The 11,084-nt window shown below is 39.7% G+C and overlaps 1 protein-coding gene across 1 annotated transcript; it reads left to right on the top strand.

The window, feature by feature from the left end:
* Window positions 1–1,924: 1,924 nt before the first annotated feature.
* pls1 (plastin 1 (I isoform)) lies at window positions 1,925–10,808 on the top strand. The gene is made up of 16 exons (XM_078277351.1): window positions 1,925–2,142; window positions 3,005–3,095; window positions 4,414–4,574; window positions 4,660–4,789; window positions 5,334–5,466; window positions 5,585–5,666; window positions 6,724–6,889; window positions 7,106–7,248; window positions 7,331–7,420; window positions 7,795–7,996; window positions 8,379–8,457; window positions 9,543–9,657; window positions 9,791–9,924; window positions 10,077–10,200; window positions 10,365–10,498; window positions 10,601–10,808. The coding sequence occupies exons 1-16, from the start codon at window positions 2,137–2,139 to the stop codon at window positions 10,737–10,739; spliced, it is 1,929 nt and encodes a 642-aa protein (XP_078133477.1). The 5' UTR covers window positions 1,925–2,136; the 3' UTR covers window positions 10,740–10,808.
* The last annotated feature ends 276 nt before the right edge of the window (window positions 10,809–11,084 follow it).

Below are 11,084 nucleotides of genomic sequence, written 5' to 3'. Positions count from 1 at the left end.
TGTATGTTTTCACTCTATTTGCCTTCCTGCGCATGTGCTCCGAGTTGTCAGTGAATAATGCAGGAGGCTTATGAGAAAGTCTCTGACCGACTGTTAAACGTTTACACCAACAACTGATCCTGGCTCAGGGGTCCACAACCCAAAACTGTGGCTGGTGCATCAACGGCTGGAGGTGGAGCACTTAACTGGGAGCTGCATTCAGTAGGAGAGAGTAACCGGAGAGCACCTCAGAGTCACAGAGTGAACCTGGGCTGATCAGGTGTCTGAGGTGAGAGACCTGAAGGGAGGATAGAAAGATGGAGTCCTTTTTCTGTGTGGAGTCAGACACAAATTTTAGATTCGGTGTGACTTTGTAAGGAACAGGTATAAAAATGTCTTTAGTATGTTTGTCTGAGCCAAGAGAGAAACATTTTGCGCAGTCTTTTGTCTTTGTTTTAACTATTTATGGGACTGTGCATGTCTTATAGAGCAGTGGTAGAGGTGAAAGGAGAAGCTGACAGGTACAAACAGAGAAAAGCAGGTGAGGCGAAGACAAGAAAGGGGTGAGGAGAGTTGGAAAAGTGATAGAAAAGGAGAGAAGTGAAAAGAAGTCTGTAGCAAGCTGATTTTCTACTTTGGACTGGCCCTGCTCCGGACTCTAAGCCCTTCAGCCTGCATGGGACTGAATGTAAGCTCCTTACTTCTATTGTTTCCTTACATTACAGTTTGACTATTCTAAAACACAGGTAAACTTTGCTGCACAATGTACAGTTGGCAAACTCTAATATACTACAGCTACAGAAGTTTACTAGCCTAAACATATAGGTCAAATGACAGTGATTTAGGAAGAGCATCACGACCAATTCTCTTTAAGATATAAGAAAAAAGGCATAGCGATAATTACAAAAAAAAAGTATAATCTGCTTTAAGGCATTGCCATGTGTTAAAGAATAAAAGGTTGACTGTTGCGGTAAAGTGGGGCAGTTTAATCAAGTGATGCAGTTGGCTCTGTGCCTCAGGTTACAGGGCTTTGTGTGGCAGTGAGACAGGCCTCATGTTTTAAACATGTTTGACACTCCAACACTCCATCCCAAATATTTTTTTCCCACAAAATGCACAAAGCAGGATGGGAAAATGTAGGTTTAGCAATTATTTACTCAATTCAATATTAATTGAAATTCCGCTTCAATTGATGATTATTCCAAAAATATTCATTGAAATAGGCACGGAGCCAGGACACAATTAACTTAGCTTAGTTTAGCGTGTAGGAATTGGGGAAACAGCGAACCGCTCCATCCAATGGTAACAAAATCTGCCTACCAGCACCTTGACAGCTTACTAATTAACAGAATATGTGGCTTGTTTCATTCATGGACAATCCAAAGCTGAAACAAATGACAAATGGTGGTTTTACGGGAGGTTATTGTTTGGACAGAATCACTTGCCAGGCAACCAGTGGAGACTCCAGGAAGTCCCTTTGACCTGAAAGAGCATGGTAAAGTGAGTGGGAGAGTGGTCTCCATCTTCTCATTTAACTCTTGGCAAGATAGCAAATATTCCCTATGAATTGAATATGGATAATGTTATGTCTAGAGCAATGGTTAGGGCTTAAAATAAGGTCAGTCCTCTTTAAAGAGCACATTGGTTCACAGTTTAAGAGATATGTCTGCCTGGTAGGTTCCAATCAGGGCAGAAATGGCTCCATAGCAGCACCTGATGCCAAAATGTGGACATACAGACATCAGTGTGTGGATATGCTACACATACTGTACTATTTTATTGATTATGTACCTTGTTATGCTTTCTCCAGTAAAGCTTCATGTACTTTAATGGCAAATAAATTGCCTGGAAGAGACAGACTGATGATTATCATTATGTAGACAATAACATGATGACACAGTTGAGGTGTTAAATGTTAACTGTCAGACTACGCCTATCCCAGGGTCCAGGCAGGCCAAAGGTGCACTGTGTGCCTCTCCTGAGTGACTCCTCCTTGGAGAGATAATCAGCTCTCCAGCCTCTCCGGGATCCAGCTTCCGCTCTGCCCCGGTCTGAAGCCCTGCAGCACTCTGGAAGACTCAACTCATGTAGCCAGTCCAGAGGGACCTGCACCGAGAGGCTTATAACTCAACACAGGAGGACTAACAGGAATCTCTTATGAAGGTACTCTGTCTTTCCTTAGTCTCCTCAAGTAAAGAACCAAAAGGGCTGCTTTAGTGTAAAATGCTAATGCTTCAGGAGTTTTATGAGGAAACGCAGGTGTGTGAATATGCCTGTATGTGTGTGCAAATAGTCAGTGCAGAGTAAATAAATGACAGTGATAAGTCACAAGGCTACACTGGACAAATTCCAGTATATAACCTGACAATTCCTAATTGTTCTTCTACCTTTATCCAATCGCTATCAGCGATAAAATGAAGCACAATCCCTTGCTAAGTCGACATACAGTATTGATCAATCTTGCAATTGAGCTTCTACTTTGTGATCCAGAACTGTGCGTGTGTGTGTGTGTGTGTGTGTGTGTGTGTGTGTGTGTGTGTGTGTGTGTGTGTGTGTCAAGGTAGTTAAATACCAACCACTCCTAAACACCTTCTCAGAGCTAGGCTATAGGTGGAGACTACTCATTTTCATATTTGGTAGCCTAGGACACACATATAGGTTGGTAGTAAGAGGGCTGCAACAACGTGGGATGGCCAAAAAGAGGGCTAAACAGCTTGCAAAGTACTGTGCCATATCTGCTATTATTAGCAGCCGCCACATACGGCAGAGACATTGCTACTTATACCCTTAAGAACTTAGTATTGTGCTTATTAAGTGATATTGTGAAAACCTGCTGCATGCCACTGGTCCATGAGTTTGCGTATGTATTGTACTGCATCTGTAATATTTGTGTCCCTGTACCATTTTTGTGGACATAAATAAATGGTTAAAATGTGTGTGTGTGTGTGTGTGTGTGTGTGTGTGTGTGTGTGTGTGTGTGTGTGTGTGTGTGTGTGTGTGTGTGTGTGTGTTTTTTTTCTTTCAGGTATACAAAGAAGAAGCTAAAATGGAGAATCATGTCACCCAGATTTCCCGAGACGACCTAGAAGAACTCAGGGAGGCCTTTAATAGAATTGGTCAGTTTCACTCTCACATGCATTCACACACCTAACCTGACCTGACTGTACTGACAGGAATTCTGGCCTTAGTAACAGTTTTACAGCTGACCATAAAACATGACTCTTATGTAAGTATTTTTATTGCTTGGGTTATTGAGTACTTATGTACTTTGTGTGTTAGATAATTCCAGATGTAATAATGAGACGTTGCCAGATTTTATCAGTCAATTTTCATAAGTCTATAATTCAAAAAATATGCTGATGATAGTAAGCAATATACTGTAATTAAGGTATAAGGTTACATTCCTATTACTGTATGATATACAATTACAAGGCACAAAAGATAAACTGGAGGTCGGGACCCTCCAAGGGGTCAGAAGATCTGACAGGTCAGTGGCTCTGAGAGGCTGTAAAAATAACTTCTTTTCTTAGCAGTCACATACAATCATTCAGTGCAATGTAGTGAAATTCAATCTCTACATTTAATACATCCTAAACCTTAGAAACAATCTAATTAAATTGTGCAATATATATATACTTCTGGTTTCATTGCTGTACAGTATTACAATTTAAACATCATCAACAGTTTTTTTTATTAATGTCTATCACTGTTACCTAACATTAGTTTACTGTAATAACACTAAACCCAAAGTCCACAAATGTATGTACAACTTTTGAAGCAATCTATGCAATAGTTGTTGAGATATTTGAGTCTCGGTCAATGGGTGGACCAACTGACAGATGCCACTAGTATTATTTTGACATTTTTCCTCTTAATTCTTATGAAACATCGGATACTTTGATCTCTTATACTTTGATAAGCCTGTCAATGAAAGAAATCAAAAAAATGCACAACTCATGTTCACACTAAGGCTTCATTTTGGGAAATCACAAGCCAAAAAGCCTGGTCAGTGCACAGCAGGGCAGCTGAAGTCAAGCATACAATTCAACATATATGGAGAACAAAGTTTACAAAAATACTGGAAATTAATAAAAAATAAACATTTATTTGGGTTTAAATGGAGCAGAACTGTTAATGAAGCAATATCTTCTTATAAACTCAACACAACTAATTCAACTTCAATATCAGTCTGCAAATAACATAGAACCTATTATTAATTCAATTATTAGAAAAGTACAGTCTTTTGTTTGTCCTTGCTTTTTATCATCTGTGCACTGTTTACCAATAAATATTGAGCACATTAACCTCAGATACATTTTTTTTTATAGCAAATTGACTTACTGTATCTGTGTGTGTGTGTGTGTGTGTGTGTGTGTGTGTGTGTGTGTGTGTGTGTGTGTGTGTGTGTTTCGCTGTGTTTCTATTTGTGTTCAGATATTGATAACAGCGGCTTCGTGAGCGACTTTGAGCTCCAGGAGCTGTTCAGAGAGGCAAGTTTCTCCCTGCCGGGCTACAAGGTGCGAGAGATCATGGAGACCTTCATCGCTGGAGACACCAACAAGGACGAGAAGATCAGCTTTGAGGAATTTGTTTCTGTGAGTTCTGATGCCGATTGTAAGCAAATATACAAACTTACTCTTCAAAACCTCACACGGAGTAACACAGCCTGTCCATGTTCAGATCTATCAAGAGCTGAAGAGCAAGGAGTTCAGTGAGACGTTTAGGAAAACCATCACAAGGAGAGATGGGATCCGCTCCTTCGGAGGAATGTCAGGAAACTCCAGCGAGGGAACGCAGCACTCCTACTCTGGTGTGAGAGAGTATGCGTTGTGTGTGTGTGTGTGTGTGTGTGTGTGTGTGTGTGTGTGTGTGTGTGTGTGTGTGTGTGTGTATCATGCAATGACCTTCTTTATTTAGTTAGGGTTACATTTGGATTGCTGTGATTTCAGTGTACTAGATATGTGTACATTTTGTGCATTTTTCTATCTGTATGCATGTTTGAGTGTTTCGCCATGCATGCGTGCGTGTGTGTCTGGTGCTTATGAGCATTAAGCTGTGTGATGAGGCTGTACAGGCAGCGGGGTACAGATGGTATACTGAGGCCCGAGACAGTCAGCTTTTCCATGGCTCACACTCAGCAAGTCAGCAACTCTCATGTCTGTCTTGCTCTCTTACTCTCTCTCCCCTTGGTGGCCCAGAATGCACAACATAACAAGAATGTATTTGTGTGTGACTGCAGGAGGAAACAGAAAATGCGGACTGAGCTGTCTTTATGCATGTGTCTATTTTTGTGACCGTGTGTGTGTGTGTGTGTGTGTGTGTGTGTGTGTGTGTGTGTGTATGTGTGTGTTTAGATGAGGAAAAGGTGGCATTTGTCAACTGGATCAACAAAGCCTTGGCGAAGGATCCAGACTGCCAACATCTGCTTCCCATGAACCCGGACGATGAAAGCCTCTTCACCTCTGTCCGTGATGGCATCTTGTTATGGTAACACACACACACACACACACACACACACACACACACACACACATACAAGGAGGAATGTGAGATTACACACGTCTGAAATTACATTTTGTTACTCACACTCCCTTTTCTCTTTCAGCAAAATGATCAACCTGTCTCAGCCTGACACGATTGACGAAAGAGTCATCAACACTAAGAAACTTGCAACCTTCACAATGACAGTGAGTAGTAGCTTTTTACAAGTTTAGTAGATCCATAACACATTATAATACAAATACTAAGAAATATGTAATGCATTGTAATCCTTACAGGCATACATATAATGATATGTGCAAGAGAAGAAGAACCAGATTTGTAAAGGAATAGTTTGACATTTTGGGAAGTATGCTTATTTGCTTTCTGACCATAAGTCAAATGAGAAGATTGCTTTTTTGGTGTGAATTAAACAAACCAGACATCACGTTTTAATTAATAATCTTTTGAGATGTTAGAGGTGCATTTTTTGAACTTTTGGACAGAGCCAGCATAGCTGTTTCCACCTGTTTCCAGTCTTTATGCTAAGCTAAGCTAACTGGCTGCTGGCTCCAACTTCATATTGAACAAACAGATACGAGAATGGTATCAATCTCAATTAGCAACAAAGCAAATAAGTTTATTTACCAAAATGCAAAGCTATTCTTTTTAACAAGAACTTATAAAGTACTGGAAACTTAAAATAACTTAGAAAGGAGGAAACTGTGACCTATAAATGTCAGAATGTATTAGATTGTATTGAGCAGTTAACCAAACAACTCCTGTGGCTAACTCCTAGTAGAGTCTTCTAGAACTGTTATGGATGTCAACTAAGACAGTAACAGTTATAATTGTGGATCTCTAAGCATTGGTTGTCCAATACCATTGCACTGTGCAAAGCTTGTAATATATTAACTCTTTACTGCATACTTCCTGTTTTTTCTGTTTTATATCCCTTTGTAATTCTGTAGTTACCTCCTCTGTGTAGAAGTAATAAAAAAGCATAGTCTTACATATTTGTTTTTTTATTTCTCACTGGGTGATATATGTATTCATCCAGCCATCCATCTTCTAAAAAGAGCTAGATTAGACGGTTGCATTTAATTTATAATAAGTTAGTTATTATTGGAGGATTGAGGCCACAGTCAGTTTGTTTTTGCTGAGCTGTTACAACAGAAATTGCAAAAATGCTGTAGTTTGGCTATAAAATCTCTGACTTTGAGCCTAAAATGAACACGATGATACACAAATCATTTACATTTGTAGGAGAATCTGGTTCTGGCTCTAAACTCAGCCTCAGCGATCGGCTGTATGGTGGTGAGCATTGACGCACATGATCTGATGGCTGGGAAACCCCATTTAGTCCTGGGACTGCTCTGGCAGATTATCAAGGTTGGCCTTTTTGCTGATATAGAAATCAGCAGGAACGAAGGTCAGCAACAAACACCCACACACACAATACAATAACTTCACAGTTACTGTACACCATTACTGCACAGTAGTTGGAAAGTATTTTTTATTCTAAACATGAATGTCATTATTTGTAAAAGAACAGGTTTGAAGTAAAGCCCTCCCCCCCCCAAAAAAAAAATAAATATTAAAATACGTTCAATGGACACTGCTAAACTAACAGCATGTGTGTCTCCAGGTCTAATGGCCCTTCTGACAGACAATGAGAGTCTGGACCATCTGATGTCTCTCTCCCCTGAGGAGCTGCTGCTTCGCTGGGTCAACTATCATCTAAGAAACGCAGGAACAAGCACCATCAGCAACTTCAGTGAAGACATTAAGGTCCCCTACAGAGAAAAAAAACACACACACACAATTACACCAACACAAGAGTGTAACCCCTTCTTGTACTGTACCACTGCAGGACTCGCGAGCCTACTTCTACCTGTTGGACCAGATTGCTCTCCAAGACGACTATAAAATGAGCGTCAAGATCGACATGAGCGGCCTTAATGTGAGTCGGCTTGTTTTTGCAAAGTTCTCAAATCACAGTGGATAATGTCAAATGTGAAGGTGATAGAGTTGTGAACCAGAAACTGATGGATATGGTAGAAATTAATAATTATTTTTAAGGGTTTATTGTTATATAATTATTTTGATGTAAGGTTTTGTTTCAACTTCAAAATGCTATTTGTAGATCTTTGCATCTCGCTCTCTGCTTTATATTATCCTGCAGATGTACATCAATTAAACTAATTGAAGTGACCTTCCTATTGGATTTTGCTATGATTATATATATATATATATATATATATATATATATATATATATCCAGCGTCTGTACCGTGCATGTACTGTACATGTGTCTGTTTTATGTGGTATGTGAAGGAGCGTGATTTGGACCAAAGGGCTGAGCTGATGCTGCAACAGGCGGCCCGGCTAGACTGCAGACAGTTTGTTTCTCCTTATGATGTCACATCTGGGAACAGCAAACTCAACATGGCCTTCGTAGCGAACCTGTACAACATGCATTCTGGTTTGCAGAAGGCTCAGATCAACGGCAATGGCATAGAGACTGCACACATAGAGCGTGAGACACATCCCTCACTAAAAAGATATTTTGTCCAATATGATCAGGCTGCATTATGTCATGGTCTTGAGGCTGCTCATTGCTTTTCTATCAACCCAAAAATTAAAATCAAGTCATCAAATGGTGACACAAACACACACTCTTTCCAGAATGTGCACCATAATGATGAATGTGCATAGACACACGAGTTATACAGTAAACTCAATAAAAAAGTCAAAAGAAAATAAATGTTTCAAGGTGTGACAAGTTATGGCAGCCATAAATCCATATATACTGTAAGCTATAGCTGAACCTAAAGCATCCCTATCTGGTGACAGTAACTGTAATCCGAACAGCTGGTAGAGAAAGTCATGGTGTTTATCATGTCTTCATATCTTTCCAGCTGAGTCCAACGAAGAGAAAACATTTCGAAACTGGATGAACTCTCTTGGTGTTTCTCCATATGTCAACCACCTATACTGGTATGTCATCAGTTACACATCAGGGTGTGTGTGTGTGTGTGTGTGTGTGTGTGTGTGTGTGTGTGTGTGTGTGTGTGTGTGTGTGTGTGTGTGTGTGTATCTTATCAAGGAGGGGGATGTATGCTTAACATTCCTACAGTTACAGTACCTATTTATACCAAGTACAACCAGTAATGAGGGCAATTTGAAAATGTAGGCGAGCAACATCAGTGTCCTCTTTTGGTAATTACGTTCACAAATTGGCTTTTATTTAGTTTAACACTTACCATTTATTTCTATTTATTTTATTTCAATTTTTAAATTACATATTTGATGCGCTCTTGTGAGTATAGTCGTTGTATATAGTTTAAAGCAGTTCTTATGCGATACTCTAAACTTGTTATTGAAAGGTGTCATAAAAATAAAGATTATTGTTATTATAGTAGTATTTGTATTAGTATTCTACTGGTAGACATTGAGCAGGGAGTTGAACAGGGTGCCTTGCCCAAGGGTTACAGCTGAAATAGTATTGTTATTACTTCATTTTTACAGATTTTCACAGCCTCTGTTAACAGCCTCCAAATCTTAAATTGACCATCAATTTACTTATTGTTGTTCTCTGTCCTACTTTGTCCCTTCAGACTTCAGAACCTTAATCTCATTTTATAATACGTGAAATGAAACAAGCTATAGCAAGGATTTTGAGTGCACGTGAATCTGGTGGGGACATTTTAAATGCCACATTGATTTATTGGACCAAAAGTAATCAAACATAAACGAGTCCTAAATAGACTGGACTTAGCCCGTAAAGTATCCACAAAGTATTAAACGCTTTAGCAAGAACCCAATTTTTTTGTGCACAAGCCTGAAAATAAGGTTACTCTTTGATGTTTATTATCAAAAAGACAGAATCTGTTATACCTTAGTTAGTTAGAATTAGTGATACTAAACCAAACTTAGCATGGTATAAATCTTAAATATTTTCTTACCTATTTTTTTTCTTCTTCTATGATTCTTTTTTGTATGCATTCCTGTTGCAAAAAAAATCAACTGTTGCTGCAGTGACACTTGTTTTCCTCACTTTCTCTGTGTTCTATCTTCTGCAGTGACCTGTGTGATGGTTTGGTGATCATGCAGCTTTATGAGAAGGTTAATGTGCCGGTGAACTGGAAGAAAGTCAACAACCCGCCTTATCCTGTTCTGGGGGCCAATATGAAGAAGGTGTCCACATTATAAGTTATTATTATTATTATTATTATTATTAATAAAGAAATAAAGCTGGTGAACACCAAAGAAAAACATTTTGATGACAAAATAAAATAAAATGAACATTGTTTTTCTTTGCATATCTTAGCTGGAGAACTGTAACTATGCTGTGGAGCTGGGCAGGGATGTGGCTCACTTCTCTCTGGTTGGCATCGGAGGAGAAAACTTGAATGAGGGGAGCCGAATGCACACCCTGGCGCTGATCTGGCAGCTGATGAGGAGGTATATATATGCACTGCCCAAAGCTGTGGGACATGTTATTTGCTGTAGTAAACTGTTTGGGAAAGACAGACTGTCCATTTCAAATCAATTTTAGTGTTTTGGATACAACAGGTCCCTGTACAGAGTTATCCATCCTGTTTGTTATCCTTCAGGTACACAGTGAAGGTGTTGTCAGATCTGGGTGATGGAGAGAAGGTCGGAGATCAGATCATCCTCAGCTGGGTCAACACCACCTTGAGCCAGAAACGAAAAGATACACAGATCAGCAGCTTCAAGGTGTGTGCGTGCAGGTGTGTGTGTGTGTGTGTGTGTGTGTGTGTGTGTGTGTGTGTGTGTGTGTGTGTGTGTGTGTGTGTGTGTGTGTGTGTGTGTGCGTGCGTGCGTGTTGTATTTGATTAAACTCAAGGCTGCATTTGACCCTGTTTCCTTGTCTTCTGCAGGACAAACTGATCAGCACCAGTCTGCCAGTGATTGACCTGATCGACGCCATTGCTCCCGGTACTGTCAAGTGGGACATGGTGAAGAGAGGAGAGAAAGGATGGCTGAAGGATGCTGATAAACTCAACAACGCAAAGTAAAAGACAAAATCTCGACACTTTTTCTCTCTTCTCGCAACTTTGTATTTGTCACTAGATCAAAGACTGCAAACTGCTCTCTCTTCCTGTCCCTTTCCCAGGTATGCAATCTCATTGGCTCGTAAGATCGGAGCTCGTGTCTACGCACTTCCTGAGGATTTGGTGAAAGTGAATCCCAAGATGGTGATGACGCTGTTCGCCTCCCTCATGGGCCACGGTTTGAAAAAGGCCAAACGCTGAAACGGACATGAACAAAACACCTGGAAACCAACCACCAATATACATTTTGTTTCTAAGCGTTTTTCATCATAATTTTCTTTGACCTTTAAACTTTCTGTGATCAAAACAAGACAGTCACAACTGTTGGAAATCATTTCTTATCAGCGAAGCCACTGCATTTGCTATCTGTGATTTTATAGAACAAGCTCATAATTGTTGTTTGCTATATTTTTTTATTGCGCATTACATCTATTTACTTTTTCTGCTATATGACCAGAGAAGGAGATTCAGCTAAAGGAAAAGCAGAATCATACACACCTTCCCTTTATGCCTGTAAATGTTGTGCACTTAATATTGCTATTTCAT

Source organism: Sander vitreus, chromosome 20 (genome assembly GCF_031162955.1).
Source record: "Sander vitreus isolate 19-12246 chromosome 20, sanVit1, whole genome shotgun sequence".
NCBI lineage: Eukaryota > Metazoa > Chordata > Actinopteri > Perciformes > Percidae > Sander > Sander vitreus.
The sequence above is the reverse complement of the archived record's forward strand: the minus strand, read 5'-3'. Positions and strand labels throughout refer to the sequence as shown.

What these genes read in the sequence shown, in the direction of transcription:
- pls1 (XM_078277351.1), top strand. An exon ending in AGAGACTGCACACATAGAGC is followed by an intron (nt 7,997 to 8,378) that starts GTGAGACACATC and finishes ATATCTTTCCAG; the next exon opens with CTGAGTCCAACGAAGAGAAA. An exon ending in TGGGGGCCAATATGAAGAAG is followed by an intron (nt 9,658 to 9,790) that starts GTGTCCACATTA and finishes TGCATATCTTAG; the next exon opens with CTGGAGAACTGTAACTATGC.